We start from the raw sequence: 24,662 nt of genomic DNA, 5'->3' as shown, positions 1-24,662 counted from the left end.
TTTATTTAATTTATAAACCCTTCATGAAACCTCACCCACCCATGGATGAGGTTTCATGAAAAATGCGAAGGCCACCTGGGCTCTTCGCCTGCCTGCCAACCTTAAGGTTGGATGGGCAGCCCTGACAATGACTTTAATTAGGTGATTAATGGCCTTAACAGGCCTTTGACAGTTCTGTGGGCGCGCAGCCAATTCTGGTGTGCGCCCGCCGAATTGAAGATCAGAAAGTGTGGTCTCACCGATGCCCTATATAGCTGTAGCAAGATTTTTCTGCTCTATCTCCCTTGTAATAAAGGCTGACGTTCCATTTGCTTTCCTAATTACTTGCTGTATCTGCATGCTAACATTTTGTGATTCATGTACAAGGACACCCAGGTCCCTCTGTACTCCAGCATTCTGTGGTCTCTCACCATTTATATAATAATCTGCTTTATTATTCTCCCTGCCATAGTGGACAACCTCGCATTTTCCCACATTATACTCCATTTGCCAATTTTTTTGCCCACTCACAACCATTCTCTTTAAAGATTCTTTGTGCCCTCACAACTTGCTTTTCTACCTACCTTTGTATCATCGCAAATTTGGCTACAGTATAGCCTGTCCTTTCATCCAAGTCATTAATATAGATAGTAAATAGTTGGGGTCCCAGCACTGATCCCTGCACATGCCACTAATTACAGTTTGCCTACCTGAAAATGATCTATTTGCCCTGACTAGGTTTCCTGTTTAATTAGCCAATCCTCTACCCATGCTAATATATCACCCCAACACCATGAGCTCTTATCTTGTGCAATAACCTAATAACCTTTCTGTGTGGCACTTATTGAATGCCTTTTGGAAATCCATATATACTACATCTACTGGTTCCCCTTTATCCACCCTGCTTGTTACATCCTTAACTATTTGTCAAACACAATTTCCCTTTCACAAAACCATATTGGCTCTGCCTGATTGTATTATGATTTTCTAAATGTTCTGCTACTACCCCCTTAATAATGGGCTCTAGTGTTTTCCCAATGACATGTTAGTCTAACTGGCCTAAAGTTTCCTGTTTTCTGTCTCCCTCCTTTCTTGAATAGTGATGTTACATTTGCAAATTTCCAATCTGCTGAAACCTCTCCAGAATCAAGGGAATTTTGGAAGATTACAACCAATGCATCCACTATCTCTGCAGTTCTTTAAGACCTTTGGAGGATCTAGTGCAGGCCATCAGGCCCAGTGGACTTTTCAGCGTTTTGTCCCATTAGCTTTCGCAGTACTTTTTTTATAGTGATTGTAATGGTTTTAAGTTTGCCTCTTGATTTTCTGCTATTTTTGGATGCTTTTTGCATAGTCTTCTGTGAAGACAGATACAAAATACTTGTTCAAAGTCTCTGCCATTTCATTCTTTCCCATTATTAATTTCCCAGTCTCAACCTCTGAGAGATGCCAGTGGTTACTTCAGTAGGGGTCCTTCCTGTAGGGGCCATTGGGGAATGAGTAGCATCATCAACACAAGCCAAACTTCCCCTCCACCCATTTCCTCTCTCCCGCTCTCTCTCTCTCTCACCCTCTCTCTCACCCTCTCTCTCCTCCTCTCTCACCCTCTCTCTCACCCTCTCTCTCTCTCACCCTCTCTCTCACCTCTCTCTCTCTCACCCTCTCTCACCCTCTCTCCCTCTCTCTCTCACTCTCTCTCTCTCTCCCTCCCTCTCTCTCTCTCTCACCCTCTCTCTCTCTCACCCTCTCTCTCTCACCCTCTCTCTCTCTCTCTCTGTACCCACCTCCTCCTTCAAAACCTTTCAAACATACCTCTGGCTAAGCTTCTGGTCACCTGAGCAACTTGGTCTCAAACCAGTGGCCTCAACTTAAATAAGGGCAAATACAGAGGTATGAAGAAAGAATTGTCTAAAGTGGTCTGGGAACTAGACTTAGGGGAAGGTCAGTGAATGAGCAGTGGCAGATATTTAAACAGATATTTCATAAAGCTCAGCAAGAATTTAACCCGGTCAAAAAGAAGGACTCGATGGGAAGGCTGAACCATCTGTGGTTAACAATGGCGGTCAAGGAGAGTATCCAATCAAAAACTAAGGCATACAAAGCGGTGAAAACTAGTGATAGGCTAGAGGATTGGGAACTTTTTAGGAACCAGCAGCGGATGACTAAAAAGCTAATAAAGAGGGAGAAATTGATTATGAAAGTAAATTGGCAAGAAATATAAAAACAAACAGCAAGAACTTCTACGGGTATATAAAAAGAGAGTGGCTAAAGTGAGAGTGGGACCCTTGGAGGATGCGACTGGAGAATTGATAACAGGGAACAGGGAAACTGCAGATAACTTAAACTAGTATTTTGAATCTGTCTTCATGGTGGAGGACACAATAAACATCCCAAAGATATCAGATAAACAAGGAGCTAATGGGAGGAATGACCTTGAAACAGTGTCCATCACGAGGGACAAAGTATTTGCCAAACTAATGGGACTAAAAGCAGACAAGTTGCCAGGACCTGATGCCCTACCTCCAAGGGTTATAAAGGAAGTGGCTGCAGAGATAGTGGAGGCATTGGTCGAAATATTCCAGAACTCACTGGATTCGGGGAGGGTCCCAGCAGATTGGAAAACTGCTAATGTGACGCCCCTGTTCACGAAGGGAGGGAGACAAAAAGCAGGAAACTGTAGGCCAAGTCAGCCTTACATTTGTCGTTGGGAAAATGCTGAAGTCCATTATTAAGGAAGAAACAGCAGGCCATTTAGAAAAATTTAACACAATCAGAGTCAGCATGGTTTTGTGAAAGGGAAATCATGTTTCACAAATTTGCTAGAGTTCTTTGAGGATATAACAAGCAGAATTGATAAAGGGGAACTGGTAGATGTAGTGTATTTGGATTTCCAGAAGGCATTCGATAAGGTGCCTCATAAAAGGTTATTCCACAAGATAGTACCACATGGTATTGGGGGTAATGTATTAGCATGGATTGAGGATTGGTTAGCACACAGAAGGATTGAGGATTGGTTAACACACAGAAGGCAGAGAGTCGGGATTAATTGGTCTTTTTCAGGTTGTAAAGACGTAATTAGTGGAGTGCCACAAGGATCAGTCCGAGGGCCTCAATTATTTACTACCTATGTTAATGACTTGGAGGAGGGGGCAGAATGTAAATTTGTTGTTGATACAAAAATAGGTGGGAGGGCATGTTGTGATGAGAACATAAGGAACCTGTAAGGGGATATAGATAGGTTGAGAGAGTGGGCAAAAACTTTGGCAGATGGTGTATAATGTCAGAAAGTGTGAGGTCATGCACGTTGGTAGGAAGAATCAAAAGGCGGACTATTATTTAAATGGAGAGAGACTCCAAAAAAGTGCAGCGCAGAGGGACCTGGGTGTTCTTGTGCATGATACACAAACTGTTAGCGTGCAGGTGCAGCAAGTAATTAAGAAGGCAAATGGAATTTTGGCCTGTATTGCCAGGGGGTTGGAATTTAAAAATATGCAAGTCTTGTTACAACTGTACAGGATGTTGGGGAGGCTGCACCTAGAGTACTGTGTACAGTTTTGGCACCCATAAAAAAGGATATACTGGCATTGGAAGCAGTTCAAAAGAGATTCACTAGGCTGATTCCTGGGACGAAAGGGTTGACTTATCAAGAACGTCTAAGCAGGTTAGGCCTTGATTCATTAGAGTTTAGAAGTGATCTTATTGAAACGTACAAAATTCTGAGGGGGCTTGACAGGGTAGATGTTCAGAAGATGTTTCCACTAGTGGGGGAATCTCGAACTAGGGGACATAGTTACAGAATAAGGGGGCCCTCATTTAAAACTGAGATGCAAAGCATTTTCTTCTCAAAGGATAGTAAATGTCTGGAATTCTCTACCCCAGAGAGTTGTGGAGGCTAGATCATAAAGTACTTAAAGAGGAGATAGATTTTTGAAATATTGGGAAGTTGAGGGCTATGAGGAGCTGGCATGAAAGAGGAGTTGAGGCCTGGGGCAGATCAGCCATGACCTTATTCAATGGCGAGACAGGCTTGAGGGGCCAAATGGCCTACTCCTGCTCCTATTTCTTGTGTTCTTATGACCTGTGCTTCAGTGTCAGTTTCCGTCTGAGAGCCTTCCTGTGAAGTGTCTTGGGGCATTTTACTGTTTTAAAATTGCTTTCGAAATGGAAGGGTTTTTAAAAATTGTTGTATCCCTGTCACTGCCAAGCTTAGTTCTAGCTTATCTGACTGGAAATCAAAATAACGCCAAAGCATCTTTACACAAAAAAGAGGCTTTAATGTTACAAAGGCACCAGTGTGTTTTGTGGGTCAATGCAAAGGGAGAAATGGCAGACGTTGAGAGACAGCTAAAAACTTAACCAGAGAGGTGGAGAAGTTGAGGGAGGAGATTCCATGAAATCCAGGAGGCTATCGCTGTCACCTCCTCCAGCTCTCCCAGTCTCAAATCTCAGCCAGTTCCAGCCTCTTGGGCATTTCGATTTTCTTTGCTCTGCGTTGGTGGCCGCGTCTCCAGCTACCTGTAAACTATGCTCTGGAATTCCCTGTCTACTTTTCTCTCCTTTTAAATTGCTCCTTAAAACCTACCTCTGACCAACTTTTTGGTGTCCTGCCCTAATATTACATCTTGTGGCTCAATGTCAAATTTTGTTTGATAATGCTCTTATGAAGCAGCTTGGGACATTTTACTACATTATAGGTGCTATATAAATGCAAGTTGTTGCTGTTGAGATTGACAGGATGGTGGTGAAGGGTATGCATAGGCAATGGAATGAAGAGTACCAGGCTGGGGATTGGTGGAGATTGCTGAGTTAGGATAGGGAGGGATAATATGGAGGGATTTAAGGATGATAATTTTAAATAATGCTCTGGTTAGCTTGCACAGGGTTGCTGGTGGATCAGGAGATAGTGTCAGCTTGTCATTTATATCTCTGGAAAGCCAACATTACTTATACTGAAAAGGTTTAATTTTCTAAGGATTGCTGACTTTGTTAACGACATTAAGCATAATGGAGAGGTGTCGGGTGGGGAGGCGGGGTGAGCAGTCAAGGGCAGTTAATGAGCTTTTGACCAAAACACTCAACCTTCCCTTTAAGGAGAGAGCAAACTGTTTACCTTTAAGGCCCATCCCCCACACAAGGCCGCCTTTTGTTTGGCTTAACCCTGGAGATCAGTTTTTAAAAGCCGGCTACCCTTTGAGAACAGGCTGGGCAGAAAGAAAGCATGATCAGGAAAGCTCCAGCTGGGAGTTCACTCGCTGCTGCTGTTTTCTATTGGCTTGAGACCAACAGGAAGAAAAATTAGGTGAGTTGACACATAATATGCTCGGTAAAAACCGAGAGTGACAGTTTAAAAAAAACACCCTTAGTGTCTGGTTTTGAGAGAGAAGTCAGGAGCTAGAGGAGGAAGTGATGTAAAGGATTTAAAATGGAACAGTGAGGAAGGACGCCACAGCCTTGCTGCTTCCTTATTTTTCTTCTGGATGCTTAGCAGCGGCAAAATTGGAAGATTCTGGCAAAATCTAATTTTCATGCAGGGAAGCAGCAGGACTATTTCAGGCCTATGTTAACATGTAAGTACAGACATATTGAGGCATCATGTCGAGAGAAGTAGGTCAGAGAAGTTTAGCTTGCAGAAGATTCCTGCACTCATGGGGAAGCTGGAATAGCAAATTTGAAAGGATTTTTTGCATGTCATCTCCTTTTGATATATCCTGCATTTGTTGCTCAATGACTGCAGATTATGACCAGTTGCTGAGTGCTAATGATAAAGCTTATTCTTGCAGTTAGACAACCTTTTCCTTTGAGTAGTTGACTGACTTTGAGGGTTCCTCTGAGTGCATCAGTATTTGTGGTGGGGGCAAAGGATTCCAAGGAGCATTCCCGTCTATGGAGAGAACAGACAAGTTATCGTTGGAGGCACAAGCTCTTGTCTTATGTCATCTCCCTGTGGTTAAGCTGTCAGATCTGTGTATTCCTAGAGACTGAGCTTACCTTGGGGTGGGAAGGTCTGTCCCGAGGAGTTTGTCAACATTTGCAACAGGGCCCCCAGGGAGTGTTCATGCAGCCCCTATCACTTAGACTGTCCATGGGTACCCCAGACAGAAGCCACTGACCATTCGCCATCACCATCAATTACAGAAGCACTTCTTAAATCGCTGGCTACTTCATATATGGCAACTCACATTTACATAGATATTAGCCAAAGCACAATACTGCGGATGGAAATCTAAAATAAACACAGAAGATGCTGGAAATACTCAGCAGGTCTGGCAGCATATCTGGAGAAGGAAACTGAGTTCTTATATAGGGCCATTGACCTGAAATGTTAACTCTGTTTTTCTCTCCACAGATGCTGTTTTTCTCTCCACAGATGCTGCCATATCTGACGAGTATTTCCAACTTTTTCTGTTTTTATTGAAGGAGATATTAGGATAAGAGACCAAACGTTTGGTCAAAGGGGTAGGTTTTAAGGAGAACCAAAAAGGGGAGAGAGGTGGAAAAGTTGGGGAGCGAGTTCCAGAGCTTAGCGCTCAGACATCTGAAGGCACAGCTGCCAGTGATGCAGTGATTAAATGCACAATAGGCCAGAATTGTTCAAAAAGCCCTTAATTGGCTGTAAAGTGTTTTGGGATGTTCCAAGGTCATGAAAGGCACAAGCCTTCCTTCCTTACCATCTTGCCATGAATGTGTCCACTATGTTGTGTAGATCTTATTTACAGGGGTCACCTACCCTGATATGTCCTAATGTGGCTTAGTGTCAAATTTTATTTGATAAATGTGCCTGAATATATTGCTATGTTAAAGACTCTATAAAAACAAGCAGTTCTTTTTGTAATAGAGTCCCTACCACTGCCATGACTGTGATCAGTTTGGCTTATTAGATTGTAATCAAATTTCCTCATGTCACCTAGCTCTTTCTTTGCTTTTAGTAATGCCAAAGCATGTTTAACACAGCAAAGAGTCTTTAATGTAACAAAGGTCCCAATGTGTTTTATAGGTAGATGCAAAGAGGCTGAGCTGGGAAAAGAGAGACATGGGGAGACAACTGGCTAAAAGCTTGTTTAGGGAGATGGAGAAGTTGAGAGATAGGAATCCAACAGGCTATCTCTGTCACCTCCTACAGCCCTTCAACTCTCAGTAATCTTGCTGCTCCTCAGTTCTGTATTTACAGCATTTCCTGTCCTAATATTTGCATGTGTTGCTTGGTTTCAAATTTTGTTTGATAATGCTCCTGTGAAGCACCTTGGGAATTTTTTCTTCTGGGATTTGAATCCACATCTCCAGAGCATTAGCGTGGGCCTCTGGATTACTAGTACAGTGATATTACCACTATACCATCATCTCCCTTGTATTTTTTTAAAGTTAAAGGGACTATATGAATACAAGCTGCTGTCTGCAGGAACATCTCTGTTAAAAACTTCGCAGCGAAAAGTTTGAAAGCCTTTTTGAAAGAGTTTTGTGACACTTATGACCTGTTGTCTTCTGCTAAAACTGCTCACCTTTTACAGGATCATCTTGGAGTGCAAAGACAATCACTGACTTCATTTCTCTACTGGACCCTCACCTCCAACAATAAGCGCTAGGAGCTCATGGACTTCTGTGTCACTAAGATCAAGACCATTTGATCAGCCAGCTCCCCTCACTGTCCTAGCCTGAAATCTCATCTTTCTCTAATTTTTCTCCTGTCTCCCTTCATGCCCTCTCTGAGCTTGCCTTGTCAGGAGACCCCCCACCTGCACTAAACTGCTGACCACCCAACTTCCCTTCCTGGTTTCCATGTTAGTTGATAATGTTTTTTTTATTCTTTCATGGGATGTTGGCATCACTGGCAAGGCCAGCATTTGTTGCCCATCCCTAATTGTCCTTGAACTGAGTGGCTTGCTAGGCCATTTCAGAGAGCAGTTCAGAGTCAACCATATTGCTGTTGGTCTGGATTCACATGTAGGCCAGACCAGGTAAGGACGGCAGATTTCCTTCCCAGGGCAATCGATAGTTGTCATAGTCACCATTACTGAGACTAGCTTTATAATCCAGATTTATTAACTAAATTCAAATTGCAGCAGCTGCTTTGGTGGAATTTTAACCCATGTCCCCAGAGCATTATCCTGGGTCCCTGGATTACTAGTCCAGAGACATTGCCACTACGCCACTATCTCACCACAATGGTTAATGGTGTTCTCTCCTCAAGTATAATTCTCCTCTCCTTCAATTCTGCCATCAATGCTCCTTTTATAAAGGAAACCAACCCATGACCTCATTGCCCTTGCAAGCTACCACCCCATCTCCAACCTTCCTTTCCTCTCCCTTGAACTAGCTATCACCTCCCAAATCCATGCCCATCTTTTCTGGAACTCCATGTTTGAATCCCTCCAATCAGTTTTCTGCCCTGTCACAGTAGCAAAATGGCTCTGACCAAATTCACAAATGACATCCTATTTGACTGTGACCCAGATACGATATCTTTCCTCAACCTACCTGTACCTTCTCAACTTGTCTGCATCCTTTGACAAGATACACCACACCATCCCTTCCACTGCCTCTCCAGTGATGGGACTGGACTTGCCTGGTTCCGTTCTTATCCAGTCGTCACCAGGGTATAAATTGCAATGGCTTCTCTTCCCACTCCCACACGGTTACCTCTATCCACCAAGGACCTGTCCTTGACACCCTCCTATTTCTCATCTATATGCTGCCCCACAGCGACAGCATTAGTTTTCACATGTTCACAGACAACACCAGCTCTGTCTCAGCACCACCCCTTTTGACTCCTCCACTGTTGATTAATTTATCAGACTGCTTATCCACTGGATACTGGATGAGCAGACATTTCCTCCAATTAAATATTGGGAAGACCAAAACTCTAATATTGTCTTATGAGGCTCAGGGTCAAATTTTACATGATAACACTGCTGTGAAGCCTTTTATTACATTAAAGGCTCTATATACATAATTGTTAATCACTGATTTTGTGATTCAAATTGCCAACACATTTCTTTCCAATTGAGTGGCACTCCTTATATCCCAGAATGAGAGATGTCACTTTCAATTGGAGTAGTTGTACTTGATTTTAGCAATAATCCTCTTGTTTGGTCTCTAGATTCTCAGTAAAGTAGAATGACAAGTGTATGCAATTCTCAAACCATCTTCCCTTGAATTGTGATGCTGAGGAAAAATTAACACATTTGTACATTTTTCCCTTTTACCTTATGTTGTGTTGGAGAGAGTATTTTCTGAGTCTGAAGGTTGTGGATTGAAGATCCAGTCCAGAGACTTGAGCACATAATCCAGGTTGGCACCCCTAGGGCAATGTCATTGAATGTCAAGGGGAAGTTGTTATGCACTGTCTCGTTAGAGATGTTCTGCCATTCATAGACAGGTCATGGCTGATCTGTACGTTAACTCTATTTACCTCCATATCCCTTGATACCCCTACTGTACAAAAATCTTTCAACCTCTGTCTTGACAGCTATGATTGTTCCTTGATTTTGCCACCATTACTATGTGTTTTATATCTTCAGCCTCCAATTCTAAGTGCTCTTGGTGTTGCCATCTAGGGTTTCTGTCCAATGAAACCACAGCCCTTGCCCAGTGAGTAATTTACCTCCATGCCAAACAGTGGCTAGATCACTGCTACAGAGGGCAATGATTTATTTTTAAAAAGATAATGAGATGTTAATTGAAGCAGATTTTTTTTAACTTAATGCGAAATATATTGAGACATGAGAACAAGAGAGTCACAGCATGTGGCAACCAGTGAGATGAGATATTTGGGTAAAAGGAAGCCACACAGCTGTTGTCTAAAGTTGTTCTTTTAAGAAGTGTAAATGTGCTTTTTTGTTTGCTTTTTTTTAGCAACAACAAGATACCGAGGCAGGAGGCACGACACAATACAGAATCCCAGACTTCTCTGGACCAGTTTATGGCTAAGCTGTGCAGACATCATCAGATTCAGTTTATGAGTGTATTAAGCTACGTGCGCAGTGAAGTGAGTCCAACTGAGGAGCCGTCGGAATCGTCACCACGTGAGGACATGGCTGCCTCCAACCCAGCCTCTCTCCATCTACAGCCTAAAAACCCCGAAGACCAAAATGGGAGAGGATCCACATTGCAATCACGTCCTTCCTCAAACCAAGAGATACAAATGCCAAATGAATTAAATGGCGAAAGCGTTAAGGAGGAAAAACTGCCTCCTCATGAGGAGGTACCCATGGTAGGAACTGAAGCAAGCAGTGTTGCCCCCATTGAAAAACCAACACCCAGAGGCTGCTGTAGCAGTGGGAATTGCATCAAAAACTGCACTGTAGAGGCAGGGTTCTCCTCTATAGGTATATGTACTACTGACTGTAATAAAACGGGGAGTGTGGAAATTCTACAAAAAGAAACTGTGAATCAGAAAGAGATCAGTAACTCACAACTGGACCAGTCCTCCAGCGAAAGTGCACACATCAGTACCTTTGCCCGAATAGAAGAGGCATGTTCTAACAGCCAGGAGAACAAAACAGATGGTGCAGTTGCTGCCAAAGCTCAGGTTGAGTCTCTCCGAGCTCTCCCCGAGGAGCTTTTGAACTTGAGTAAGAATTTGACCAAAAATCAGAGTGGTTCACGGGGTACTTCTGGAGCCTCCTCGGATCACAAAACAATTAAACACACGTCAATTCAAGGAGGGCCTCGAGAAAATGTCAATGCTACCAAAAGAATGATCAAAGATAACCATGTGCTCTCAACAGACACGAGTGCCAAAGATTGCTGGCCTGTCTCAAAGCCGCGTGCTGCTGTGCGCGACACCAATGGCCGCCTGAGATTAAAGCCGCAGGTTCCTCCCACAAAGACAGCCAGAAAGAGCACCAGGGTGTCTGTGGTGCGAGCTCGTTCTTCGCTGCCCACCATGTGCCAATACGTGAATGAGCATGACAACCAATGTGACATTGTTTACATCAGCAAGCCCATCACGGAATGCCGCTTTGACGCTCAGAGGTCCTTACCTTCCAGTCGGAAGACTGCAAGGAAAAGCACACGTGGTCATCTCTGTAACGAAGAATATTGGGAGTTAAAGACTGTCCGCACTTTGGCCAAGAGCTCAACAATAGACGCGAGAAAGGGGAACTGCCCCTCATTGATCCCCACACCACCCGCCCCAGTGACTCTGAAGCAAACATTTACCCTGCCAGTTAGTGTGCCCGTCATTGGTGTTCCTGTGGGGTCAGGCACTGGCATTCACGGGGACTCAAAGATGCAGTTGAAAGTCTTGCAGGAAGAGAGTCAAGATTTTCGTTGCTCAGAGAGCAATGGGGAGCTGGTCGTCGAGCCAAGTCAGACCTGTCGATTGCAAGAGACCGAGGCACCTTCCCAAAGTGCAAACAGCCCACAAGGAGAGCCCGGGAGGCCCAGAGATCAGGCCATCACTTCCAGCTCCAAAAGCCATTCTGTGGAAATCAAGAACATGCTGGTCTCGAATGCACAAGCAGACGACCCCACTACAACATGTGCTGATTGCCGAACTCCTGATGACAGCTCACTAGCCGAACATGGTGCTTGTGAGAACATTGAGCCATTGAGGCTGCTGAAAGAATGCAGGAAGACCCAAGAGAGCCCTTCTAAACTGGAGCAGTTAGTTAAGGAAAGAGGTGACATGGAGGACACATCCTCAACAGAAGGCTCTCCAAACAATTCAGAACCAGATCCAACCAACCAGAGCCAAAACCCTTCATTGTCCTCTCTGGATAAGGAGAGCACCAGTCCTGTTAGTAGTATCGGGGCTAACATTATTCCTTCTCAGGAATACAGCAATCAGCACTCCGGCAACAGTGAAATATCAAACACTGACAAGGCAATGATGCACAATACTCCCAGCAGCCCGAAAGCAGAAGATTGGCAAGCTGGACATTCAATTGAATCTGTTGAAAAAGTGAATGAAGTACAGGTAGAAAATTCATTAACTGAGAAAGAAGGACCCAACAGATCAGGGCAGACACTCGCCATTCCAGCTGAAGCAGTTGCTTGTTCTGTCACTCACGAGGAAGGTTCATGTCCACAAATAGCTTCCAGATGCCAAGACGAGAGCAGTTGCAATGATCCAGGCAAATCCACGCTGGAACTGATGAAAGTTCCTCTTCAAGGAACTGCCAATATGAGGTGCAATATGGCAGTGAATGATCCAGGTTTAGAGAAGAGGAGGTTGGAAGACCTCGATGAAAATGTGATTGACCACAAGAGGGAAAGAGGCAATAGCATTGAGAGAACTCCTGAGTCTGAAAAGCATATGAGCCACCAGAAGGAGAAGGTACTTAGTCCAGCCACGTCAGAGAAGAAGAAATATCGCAGAAAGTTGGAGCTTGCTTCTTCGGACAGATGTTTGCGGAGTCAGCAGGCCAAGCCACAAACTGTGGTCTGTCCCAGTGACGTTAAAGAGCAGCCGCCAGTTTGTACTGATGGGCTACAGGTACCCTGTCTCAACATAAAACTCCTGAGAAGTCAAGGCGAGAGGGGATACAAAAGGGAGGTGTGGGTCAACAGAGTGGCATTCGTTCAGTTTCCAACAGACTGCTTCAACAAAATCCTTTTACAAAGCATTATTGACCCTGAGAGCATAGTATACGAATCTCTTACTACCACATCTGAGCAAGAATTTTGCAAAACAAGAAAGACAACAACCAAGCAGGTCTCCAAAGATCTTCTGGGGAAGGAGCTTGAAAGCTTTGAAGATGAAGAACTGATGGATGACAGTTTTATCTGTGAAAGAGCACACTGTGGACAAAGTCGAATTCTTGAGGTCTGTGTGGATACTAAATCATCTGTAGAGCGGAAAGTTTCCTTCTCTGTTCAAAATGTTGGAACAGATCGAGACTCAGAGTCTTCCAGTGACTTCATGGATGATACCTGTCCTGCGAACCAACAGCAGTCAAGTTCATGGAAGGCAGATACCTGTAAAGAGAACTCAAAATGGGCAAGAGGAAGCCTTATGAAAAGATCAACCAATTTTGGATCACTGCATCAAGCAGCCAGGGTAACGGCCTCAAAAGCGCCACCAGGAGATAAGGTTGTTGGCGGGTCTCGTACCTTGAGATCCCCAAATGTGCCCATCACAGAACCAGAAATGATAGTGCTACAAGAGAACAGCAAATGCCCGAATATAAATCAACCCACTGAAGTTCTTCAGGAGAATGAGAATTCTGATCTGTTAGACCTAAGCGACATTGATACTCCTGAAGTGAGTCGGCCAAAATTTTTGGACTGGTGCTCAGAGGACGAAAATCAAGAACTAATCACCACCTTGAATGCCACGTACGAGAACATTCACAAGGCTTGGATTCAGATGGAAAAGGAAGTGCCGGTGATGCAGAAAGCAAAATGCAAGTCCGACCGGCTCAAGGAAATCTGGAAAAGCAAGAAGAGGGCACGCAAAGCGAGAGGACTGTATGACCACAAAATATCCCCCGTGCAGAAACTCTTTGTGACCAATTTCAACCTTGCCAGCATCTGTAAGTGGTTCATGGAGACGACTGAGACGAGGTCTCTGATCATTGTCAAGAATGTCAGTGCCCGGAATCCAGTGGAGAACATGAAAACCAAAACTTTCCTCCAGAAAAACTCCATGGCTGGCCTGTTTCCTAGTCCCCAAGCTGAGCGGCTAAAGAAGCACCTGAAAAAGTTTGCCGTGGCTTCACCTGCTCGAAACAATTGGAAGACCCGGTCGCTGCTGGACAATGTGCAGAGGAATGCTGTGACCGGAGCAGATGGAGTTGGGCAGCAGCATTGGGACTTCTCGCTAGATACTGGAGGAGGCCTGACCCCCAGGGACCTCTTTCTGGCCAAAGTGGAAAGCGGCTCTATCGAGGATAGCGGATTTCCCGGCAACAGGACAACATCCCAGCCCTCCAAGCACTTAGGGCTGAAGAAGCCGGTTAGCGCATGGATCCTGCGGAAGTATTCCAACATGAGGGGTAAGCTCCACAAATTGCAGCAGGGGAAAGAGCAAGCTGGGCGGAAGCTCCTAGCCAAGCACAAGAGTGTCTGCATGAACCCCCTGGTCTCACCCAAGCTGACCTCTCAGACACAGCTGGACTCACGTGGGACCCCTCGCCCTACTGCCCCTCGGAAACCTGAGGAGAGCAAAGGGAAGAGGAAGGCTTCTAAGGACGTCTCCATCAAGGAACTCCGTGTGGGGCGAGTCAAGGGTAGCAAATGTGAGGCAGGCCCTCCTGCGCTGCCCCCCAAGCCCATGCCCAAGCAGGTACCGGCAAATCGTAAGTCCAGAGTGGAGGGCAGCTCTGTCAAACCGCCAGTCCCCAAAAAGGTTGTTGCTAGTGGCAAGGCCAACGCTCTGTCCCCGAAAGGCACGGAAAAGAGGGTTTCTGGCACTGGCCCGAAAACCGGTCCCAGGGGCAAGAGCACGCCCCAAAGCAGAGATGGGGCCAAATCCAAAAAGACAAAAGGCAGCAACGGCAAAGAGCGTCAGCTGAAACCCGCCAAGAAGACGGCAGGGTCTTCGGCCAAGACCAAGCGGGGGGTTAAGACTGATGCCAAAAAGAGAAACAAGGCGGCCACCCCAGCCAGACGCAAGCGTAAGGGTGAAGTCTCCTCTGAAGCCACACAGAAAAAGAAACGGAAACTAAATGAGAAGAGAGACCCGGTTCCCAACAAACGCAAGCGGACTGATGCAAAATAACGCGTCTCCCGAAGAATTAACTGTAAATTATTGTGTCTTTGTACAACGACAGCAACAAAGAAGAAAATTGTTGACTGCAGAGAGCATTAATTGTCGAAGCTGCTTTTTATAATCTTGAAGCAAGCCTTTGAAGTCGCAGAGGAAAGAACTTGAGTGTGATTTTAATTTTATTTTTTTAAGCACGTAAGCAGATAGCTTGTTGTAAAGAAATACAGGGAGCTTCCCCCAACTGTGAATAGAGTTTTTATACGGTGCTATGAATGGTATTGTTTTCTTTTTCCTGTTTGATTTTTTTATATATATATATAAAATATTGCCCCAACTTAAAACTGATAACGAGAGCTGCAAATGCAAATTGAAAAGAACAGTGCCTTATTTAACAATGAAGAGGAAAAGAAACATTTTTTTTTCGCGTGTACCTGAGATTAAAGGCTTGCATTCACAACGGAGACCTACTCTGTACTTGCTGCACCTCCACTTTCTGTAAAAAGAAAGCTGTCATGCATATAGAATCATACAGCACAGAAGGGGGCCATTTGGCCCATTGTGTCAGTGCCAGCTCTTTGAAAGAGCTACCCAATTGGTCCAACTCTCCCTGCTCTTCCCCTGTACTTCTGCAATTTTTTTCCTTTTTAAGTATTTATTCAATTCCCTTTTGAGAGTTACTATTGAATCTGCATCCGTCACCCTTTAACGCAGTGCGTTTCAGATTACAACTCACTGTGTTTTTTAAAAAATTACTTTCTTTACGATTCTTTTGCCAGTTATCTTAAATTTGTAAACTGGTTACCAACCCTCCTGGCCAGCAGAAACAGTTTCTCTTTATTTACTCTATCAAAACCCTTTATGATTTTGAACACCTCTGTTTAAGCCTCGTTTCTTAAATTTCCCTGCTCTAAGGCCAACAACCTCAGCTTCTCCAATCTCTGTCAATATAATTTTCCAGATAAATGGAAGGCTGGGGTAAATCACACTGCAAGTCCCATCAGCAAGTAGAGAGGTTATGCTCGGGTCAGGACCCTTCCTCGTATCTGGGATGTTAACTGATCTTTCTGGTCTCACGCTGTCAATAAAGCCAATATTGCTTCACCTATTTAAGTTATCTTAAGCAAGACTTCGTTTTTAAATGAGTTTTGAGTTCTGTTTGAATGCATACCTGAAATCTCGATATCTGCATATGCCTTGTGTCACAGTCCATGGATGGCTGTGTGAGGTATTCCCCTCCTCCCCACTTTCCAAAGTCGTAAAATCATTATGGATAACGGGAGACTATTTGTTTCAATTTAACCACCCAAGAAGATCCATGCTTTCTTTTCCCCCTTAACCAGGGATTACATCTGTTAAATTATTACAACGTGTTTGTGTTTCCAGTACCCTACCCAGGGCCCATTCCGCATGCTGATTACTGAGAGTACAATCTACGCTCTTAACTGATTGCCATATACATCCTTCCATTGGATCTGCCTATTTGCCTCCTTCCAAGGCTAGAAAGCAGGGATTTCTTTGGTCTTCCCCCAGCTCGAGCCCTACGAACAAATGAATTTGGAGCAGGAGTAAGCCATTTGGCCCCGCAAGACTGCTGTGCCATTTTGGAAGATCATGGCTGATCTAATTGTGGTCTCTATACCCTTTGACTCCCTTGTCAATCAAGAATATATCTAACTCAGCCTTAAAAATATTCAATAACCCTGCCTCTGCCACTCTCTGGGGAAGAGAATTCTACAGACCAACAACCCTCAAGAGAAAAAAAAATCTTAGGGAGATCCCTTATCTTTAAACTTTGCCTCCTACTTCTAGTCTTCCCCATAAGGGGTAACATCCTCTCAGCATCCACTCTGTCAGTTCTCCTCAGGATCTTATGTTTCAATAAATCATCTCTTATTCTTCTAAACTCCAATAGATACAGACCCAACCTTTCCTCATAAGGTAACCCCTTCATCCCAGAAATCAATCAAGTGAATCTCCGCTGAATTACTTCTAATGTTGCTGTATCCTTTCTCAAGTAAGGAGACCAAAACGATATATGGTACTCCAAGTGTGGTCTCACCAACGCCCTATACAATTGTAGCAAAGCTTTCCTACTTTTATATACCATTCCCCTTGAAATAAAGGCCAACGTTCCATTTGCCTTCCTAATCACTTGCTGTACCCGCATACTAACTTTTTGATTAATGTACCAGGACGCCCAGATCCCTCTGTATCACAGAGTTTGCAACCTTTCTCCAAGTAAATAATATATTGCTTTTCTATTCTTTCTATCAAAGTGGATGAGTTCACATTTTCCCACATTGTACTCCATCTGCCAACTTTTTGCCCACTCACTTAACCTATCTAAATTCTTTTGGGTAGACCCTTTTATGTCCTCGCAATTTACTTTCCTACTTGTTATCAGGAAATTTAGCAACCGTACATTTGGTCCCTTCATCCAAGTCATTTATATAGATTGTAAATAGTTAGGCTCCAGCACTGATCCCTGTGGCACTCCACTGATTACAGCTTGCCAACCCCAAAATGATCCATTTATCCCTACTGTCTGCCTGTCAGCCAGCCAATTCTCAACTTGTGATAATATTTTATCCCTACACCATTAGCTCTTATTTTTTGTAATAACCTTTTAATGTGGCACCTTATCAGGTGCCCTTTGGAAATCCAAGTACACCACATCTACAGGTTCTCCTTTATCCACATTACTTGTTACTTCCTCAAAGAACTCTAATAGATTAGTCAAATTTTTGATTTCCCTTTAACAAAAACATGTTGACTCTGTCTAATTGCATCAAGATTTTCTAAGTGCCCTCCTTAATAGATTTCTGCATTTTCCCTAACTGGCCTGTTATTTGCTGCTTTCTGTCTCCCTCCTTTATTGAATAGACGAGTTACATTTGCTATTTTTCAGTATACCTGGACCAGGGAATTTTGGAAAACTACTATCACTACATCATCTATCTCCACAGCTGCTACTTTTCAAAGTCTTCTGATGCTCGAGATCATTTTAATGGCTTTTTGCTGTCCCACTTTCACATCTCCCTTGTGACTCAGAAGCCAATACTAATCATAAGGCGAGGACCCATCAGGCTACTGTTCAGTTTAAGCCTGACTTGCCCCTAGTTGCATGCCACTGTTTATTGCTATATATTATTTATTTTTACTAGTTGTGCTTTTGCGATAACAATGGTAAAAGCAGATGTGCTTCCAGACATCTTGCCTTCCAGAATGACGCAATATTGAAGGAGGCCATTTGACTGCGCTGGCTCTTTGAAACCGCCATCTGATTAGTGTCTCACCCTTCTCTCTTTCTGCCCTGCCCTGAAAACTATATATTTTTTTCCTTTTCAAGTGTATATACAATTCTCTCATGCTTTCACCACCCTTTCCAGCATTCTTCAGCGCCCCTTTAGTTAGTGTACTGATCACATCACTTTGAAAATTGCACTTGTCCCTGTGACGCCAGCTAGTAGGACACCAGATGTGACTTTGATCTCAAATTCAGATTTGCAGGTCATTAATAAAACCTGAATGAAAAGCGCATCGGGTTTTAGCTTGCTGTCCACTGTTACTTGTAGGGCAGATCAGGGATAAACAAAACGTATGTTATTGTAACTAGATTGAGAACAAAGAATTGGAACGAACAGTTTTGCTTAAATGGTGCAATCAAGAGTTTTAGTGTCTACTCATAGACTAATTGCCCCAATATTTTGACAAAATTGATTTCTCTGCTCGGCTGATTTGGCCAAGCTTTACCTTGTGGGAAGATAGCTGAAGTGATTTAGACGAGTGGTTTAGCTCTTTTGGAATCATTTTCAACCCCCCCCCCCTCCACAGCGGCCAATGGAAAGGTCAACCCTCCCTTCACCTTACCTTCCTACCTCCTCCTATTCTTCCCCCTCCTTCCTCTCTTCCCACTTCTCCTTGCCCTCTCTTCCCTCCTGGTATGTTTGAGTGTCTGGTATATAAACCATCAGAAACGTATGAAAAACTGCCGGACATCTGAAATTAAAAGAAAATCCTGGAAGGCAACACTTGAAAAACCTTTTGAGCACAGATCTATTCCAACAAAGATTCTGAACCTACATTATGAGCCTGTCTTTTCTCTCTCAAAAAGAATTTGAACAGCTATTTGAAGATGAAAAACTTACAGGGTGACAGATAAAAAACGGGGGTGTGGGACAAAACACCACTGCTTTGTCCAAGAGCCAGCACAGGTACGACATGCTTAAATGGCCTTCTGGGCTCTTAAGTTTCTGTAATTTTTCAGGTGCTGTGTATTTCCAGCATCTCTGATTCTGCTTCAATGGGTGACAGAACATTATACCACAATACAATAGGGCTGACTGCACCTTGCCAGAAGAGAATGGAAATAGAGTTTATAATCAATGTAGAATTTTACGGCACAGAATCAGGCTATTTGGCCAAGCTGGTCCTTGCTGCTGTTTATGCCCCACACCTACCCTTCCTCATCTAACTCTTATCAGCATCACTCCCTATTTCCCCCTCATATGCAAAATTAGCTTCCCCTTAAATGCATCTTTACCCTCAGCCCCTCCCTGTGGCTGAGAGCTCCATGTTTTTCTGGGTCAAGCAGTTCATTCTGTATCCCCCATTGGATTTCTTACTGACTATCTTCTATTGGTTGTCCCTGGCTTTGCTCTTTTCCACAAGTGGAAACAATCTCCTCATTGACTTCCTGTTTTGATGTGGGGTGATTGCAAGAGGCTCATGAACTAGAAATGTGCATCATGTAATGCTCTTTAAAGAGGAAGACTTATCAGGTCTGTTCCCATTAGCCTTGATGCAGGAGTTTTCCACCTGGCTTCTAAAAAGGTTGGATGACCTTCATTGGTGCTCGTGCTCCACTGATCCCAATATGAAGCAATAAAACTTTGTGCCACTTAAATGATGAACAATCGGCTGCTGCGCAGCACCTTGCTGTTCATCCTTATTTCTATGCAAGAGTTTTTTTTTTTAACTTGGGTAATAATTGTTATGGTATTGAATATTGATGCCTGGTGGTGTTTTGATTGAACCATGGCGCCAATGGCAACCTGAGATAATGCAGCAAGGAGTCCGCTAAGTTGCGAGAATTAAAGTGCCCAAGGGTCACTAAGGTAGCAAAGGTTGGTCACGCAGTTACTATTTGGACAAACTTGGCAGCTGTTTTGCACACAGCAAAGTCCCACCAACAACAGAGAGTTATAAAACAATATTTTACCTCTGTGACAACAGTCCCCATATTTCAAACTAATTTATTTTGCGTGATGTTCATTGAAACTTAATAAATACAATGAACATGATTTTTTTTCTGTTTAGTTCATTTTGGCTAGAGAGAGAGAGATGGCTTGTTACACTATGGTTATAGGTGGATAGGTTAGATATGGTAGTGATATAACATGGTTTCCACCTCAACCAATCATCCTTTCCATCATTCGTGTGTAAGCCTAGGTGTAGATGTGTCTGTTGTTCAAGCATCTCCCCAATGCTCCCTGACTTACATCGGCTCCTGATCTGGCAATGCCTCGATTTTAAAATTCTCATCCTTGTTTTCAAACCATCCTTGGCCTCGTACTTCCCTATCTCCATTCTCAAACCTCCAAGAGATCTGCGCTCCTCCAGTTTTGGCCTTTTGTGTGTCACCCCACCACTGGTGCTCGGCTTTCAGTTGCCTGGGCCCTAAGATATGGAATCCCTTGCGTAAATGTGCCATGCCTCTTTCCTTTTAAGTTGCTCCTTAAACCTACCTCTTTGACCAAGCTTTGGTTGCTTGTCCCAATATCTCCTTATGTGGCTCTTTGTCAGCATTTGTTTGACTACGCTCCTATGAAGCACCTTAGGATGTTTTACAACATTAGGGCTCTGTATAAAAGCAAGTTGTTCTCTCGCTTGCACCAGCAAGTAGGACAAAACCGTAAGATGTCCACAAATTTTCCAGCAGGGTTGCTGTGTCGGCGCTCACGGACATTTACTGTACAAGGTTAGCAGGGGTGGGACAAAGGTAATGGGATGTGCGAGGGTGTCAGGGACGAGGCAGAGGTGTACTACTCTCATACGATGATTCCACACTGTGTAGACCTACTTGACTTCCACTGAACATCTTCCTGCAGCAGACTAGATGCAATTGGGAGATCAGTGTTTTGGGAAAAATTGTCTATAAACCCACATCCTCACGCTCTGTGGGTCAGTGCTTTTGTGCTGTGTGACTCCACCCAGCAGCATAATATGACTTTATTTGCAAGATTTTACCTATAAATTTTTTTTAAAATCATTGCAAGTTTAAATGTTGGGCTATCCCAATGGTTATATCTTAATCCCAGTAATTATACTTAAACATTCTTCCTCAAAATAAAGCACAGCCCCCATTGATAAAATGTCTGACGTTGGAAATTTGTCATGGTGATGCAGAACATCATAACCAGAGAGATGACATCTCTTAGTCTCTGTCTCTCATCCCTTTTGTGTGGAACACTGAGGCAAAGATTGCATTGCAGGCCATGCCCAGGATTGTCTGTTTTGAGATTACCCAGTGTGTCAAGATCCTGGGTTCAGTTTCTGGATTCTTAGCCAGGGCAACATTTCTCTCTCTGCCCCCGCACCGCCCTCCAATCCCCACTCTTCACTTTCCTGTTGCCTTCCAATGTCCTTGGGGGAGAGAGGCAGAAAGGCCGGCCAGAGTTTCCATTCCTGCTCTGGGAAGGTTTCTTTCTGGAGAAACACACACAACACCGACCAGGGGTAGGATCAGTTTCGTCTTCAACCTCCATGATTCTACAAACCATTGGTTACTTGCTGTCTCAACCCACACCTGAGTAATAGCGAAGAACTCTATCCAGCAAGCATCATTGCTTTAGAACAGATGGTTGGCAGGCAGGTATTTGGGAAACAAATGAAAAGGATTGGTGGTTTCTTCTAAGGCTGCAATAAAGCTGAGCTTCAGCTAATCATCTTTTTCCTTCCCATTTTGTTCCATTTTTCCATCTGTTCCAGGTCCTCTGCACCAGTCTCGTAGCCTGTTACTTCCATAGCATTGTCCTTTGTAATAGCTCTCAATTGCCAAGGTATTGTCTTCCGCACCAGTCTTGCACCATACAGGTGGTAATCAAGGGTAATGTAGCAGCTTTGCTTAAGTTTCATCCCAATAGCATGCGCTTTGTTCTCTCCAAAACTTATCACTCTGCAATCCCTCCTGAAACTCAATATATTTCAGGTGGCAAAACACTTACCAGAGAAGGAGAGGTTGATGCTCGGTGACAATGATCAGCTCTGCCAGAAAAGTTGTAAGTTCAGATATTGTTTTTAAACTCTTAGAATATTGGGCTGCCTCTCTTGAATGCTGTGACTGTGTTAAGACGAAAACATTGAGTTGTGTGAAATACGCTCCCTGGTATTTAAAAAAAATTTATAATGTACACTTTTTTTTTAAATTACTGTATGTGGAAGCAATGAGTCACAGTTTCCTGAACACAGAGCCAGAGAGCATTAAAGCCGTTCTTGCTGAATAAACAGTTCAGACAGCAACTCAGGCACAGAATTGTAGATGGTTTATGTGAACTGCCCACCTGCTTGAAATGCTGAATCATTCCTGGAAATTGCAGAAACATAGTTCTGCTGTGCGAGTGTTACATTAGCATCTCAAGTACAGTGAGTTGCATGGTTAGGGCGCTATCTCAGGATGATGATGAGTCATTTCATTTTCCACTAGACAGTTTGCCAGCGTGATCGTAGATTTACCACTTGGTGTTCTTGGGGATTTTTTTGTGAATGATACAGTACTCATTTCTAAATCCAATAGGGCATCCAGGGGAAGCATTTTACCTAGAGAGCGGTAAGAATGTGAAACTCGCTACCATAAAGCACAGATGCATTTAAGGGGAAGTTGGATAACCACATGAGGGAGAAAGGATGGAGTAAGAAGGGCAGAAGGCTGACCTCAATTTACTGCACTTTGCAAGAAGCTGTCGACTGAGGGACAGATACTGCTTAAAATAGGTAGATTAACACTTACCAAGGACTGAATATATTAATCATCACAGAAACAAAACAAACTTCAAACTATTCAATGAACTTTGTGTGTGATTTCAGAAAGTTCTTGTCTTGCTGTGGCTGTGGGTTACTCACTGACTTGTTCATTCACAAACCTTTTCTTTTTTAAAGGAAATAGTCTCTGTCTGTTAAGTCTGCTGCAACAGAATTTTGAAAAACAGTGCCCAAGATGATGTAGATGATTGGATAGAAAGCCACATATCCAAGTTTGTCAATGATACAAAGATAGGTGGCATTGTAACCAGTGAAGACGGAGGGATAAAATTACAAAGCGATGTTGATAGAATAAGTGAATGGGCAAAACTGGCAAATGGATTTCATTGTAGGCAAATATGAGGTCATACACTTTGGACCTAAAAAAGATAGAACAGGTGACTTTCTAAATGGTGAAAAACCAGCAACAGTGGAGATCCAAAGAGACTTGAGGATCTAGGTACACTGATCATTTTAAGTGTCATGAATAGGTACAGGAAATAATCAAAACTGCTAATGGAATGCTGAGCTTTATATCTAAAGAACTAGACTACAAAGGGGTAAAAGTCGTCTTCAGCTGTTCAAAGCTCTAGTTAGACCACACCTGGAGTACCATGTGCAGTTCTGAGGACCACACCTTAGGAAGGATATATTGGCCTTGGAGAGAGCACCGTGTAGATTTACCTAGAATTAAATTAAGAGGAGAGATTACACAAACTAGGGTTGTATTCCCGGGAATTGAAGTTAAATAGTGATTTGATTGAAGGATACTAAGGTTAGAAAGAGCATAACTATTTCTGCAGAATGGAGAGTCTCAGGGGGCATTGTCTTAGAAATTAGAATCGGACCTTTCAAAAATGAAATTGGGAAACACTTCGATACTCAAAGGGTGGTAGAAATTTGGAACTTCTCAATAAATGGCAATTAATGTTGGGTCAATTGTTAATTTTAAATCTCAGATTGATAGATTTTTGTTAACTAAAGGTATTAAGGGATATGAGGCAAGAGGTGTATATGAAGTTGGGTCACAGATCAGCCGTGATCTTACTGAATGGTGGAACAAGCCCTAGGAGCTAAATGGCCTCCTCCTGTTCCTGTGATCTGAAGATCCACGGGCAGTGAGAGGAGGGTTCCAAGTTTTTCAATGTTACAGAAAATGTTACAAGTGAAAATCTTGGAAAGATGTGCAATAAATAAAAGCAAAGTGTCATTAATTCAGCCCTGTAACCCAGTGCCTGTGGGAGCGAATGAATAAAATCTTTTTGTAGATAATAGGTTAGTAAAAGCAGAGAATTGAGGATTACAATTCTAAAAATACCTGGAATCCTATCAGATATTTAAAACAAGAGATTTGACATATTGAGGAAATAAATGACCCGGTCATTGAAATAAATAGATTTGCACCATCTGGGCATCTCAACAGCTGGTCTTTCCAAATGCGAAAGCATTTTTTTAATATCCTTCTCAATCATTGATAATTCAATTATTAATTGGCACACTGGTAGAATAACCAGTAATTTTGTTTACGCACATGTACAATGTTAGAAATTTCTAAACTTAATTTGATTGGGTAATGCCTATCAAAAATCCATAATGTTCATCAATTTTCATGCTGAAGAAACCGTAGTGTTTTAGTACAGATTTTTAAAAGAAGCTTTTCTTTAAATTCAAAGGAACCTGATTGTGCTTTTGTAAATAATATTTATGCTAATTATTTTAGGTTTTATATTAAATATCAACAGAAATGTCATTAATGCAGGGGAGAGCCTTCCACAATAAGAATAATTAAAAAATAAGTTTGCAGCTGCTGTCATTGGGGTAGGGGTTTGGTGGAGTGTGGGGTGCTGGGGGGAAAGGAGAGACTTTAAAAGGGTTTTAATTGATCCAGCAATAACCAATCCTTCATTATTAACTTGGTAAATATGTACTGGGTTGTTGTTGCACGTGCAATAGTGCGTCAAGACAATTGTGATAACAAGGACTCTGTGTTCACTGGGTCTGCCCAGTGCCATGG

General features: G+C 43.1%; 1 protein-coding gene across 13 annotated transcripts in view; it reads left to right on the top strand.

The window, feature by feature from the left end:
* Nucleotides 1-16,780, top strand: part of LOC144694529 (ligand-dependent corepressor-like) — a 120,550-nt gene extending 103,770 nt beyond the window's left edge. For 10 of the 13 annotated variants that reach the window (XM_078565067.1, XM_078565069.1, XM_078565068.1 and 7 more), the window contains one exon: nucleotides 9,829-16,780. In XM_078565067.1, coding sequence (XP_078421193.1) covers nucleotides 9,829-14,641 — 4,813 coding nt within the window. In that variant the 3' untranslated portion in view covers nucleotides 14,642-16,780. Of the gene's footprint in view, nucleotides 1-5,052; nucleotides 5,279-5,374; nucleotides 5,547-7,015; nucleotides 7,138-9,828 lie in introns of those variants that run through there. The other 3 variants (XM_078565075.1, XM_078565078.1, XM_078565076.1) reach the window with 3 other exon arrangements.
* Nucleotides 16,781-24,662: the final 7,882 nt, after the last annotated feature.

Source organism: Cetorhinus maximus, chromosome 20, assembly GCF_964194155.1.
Source record: "Cetorhinus maximus chromosome 20, sCetMax3.hap1.1, whole genome shotgun sequence".
Taxonomy (NCBI): Eukaryota; Metazoa; Chordata; class Chondrichthyes; order Lamniformes; family Cetorhinidae; genus Cetorhinus; species Cetorhinus maximus.
This window is presented reverse-complemented; position numbering and strand designations above follow the sequence as displayed.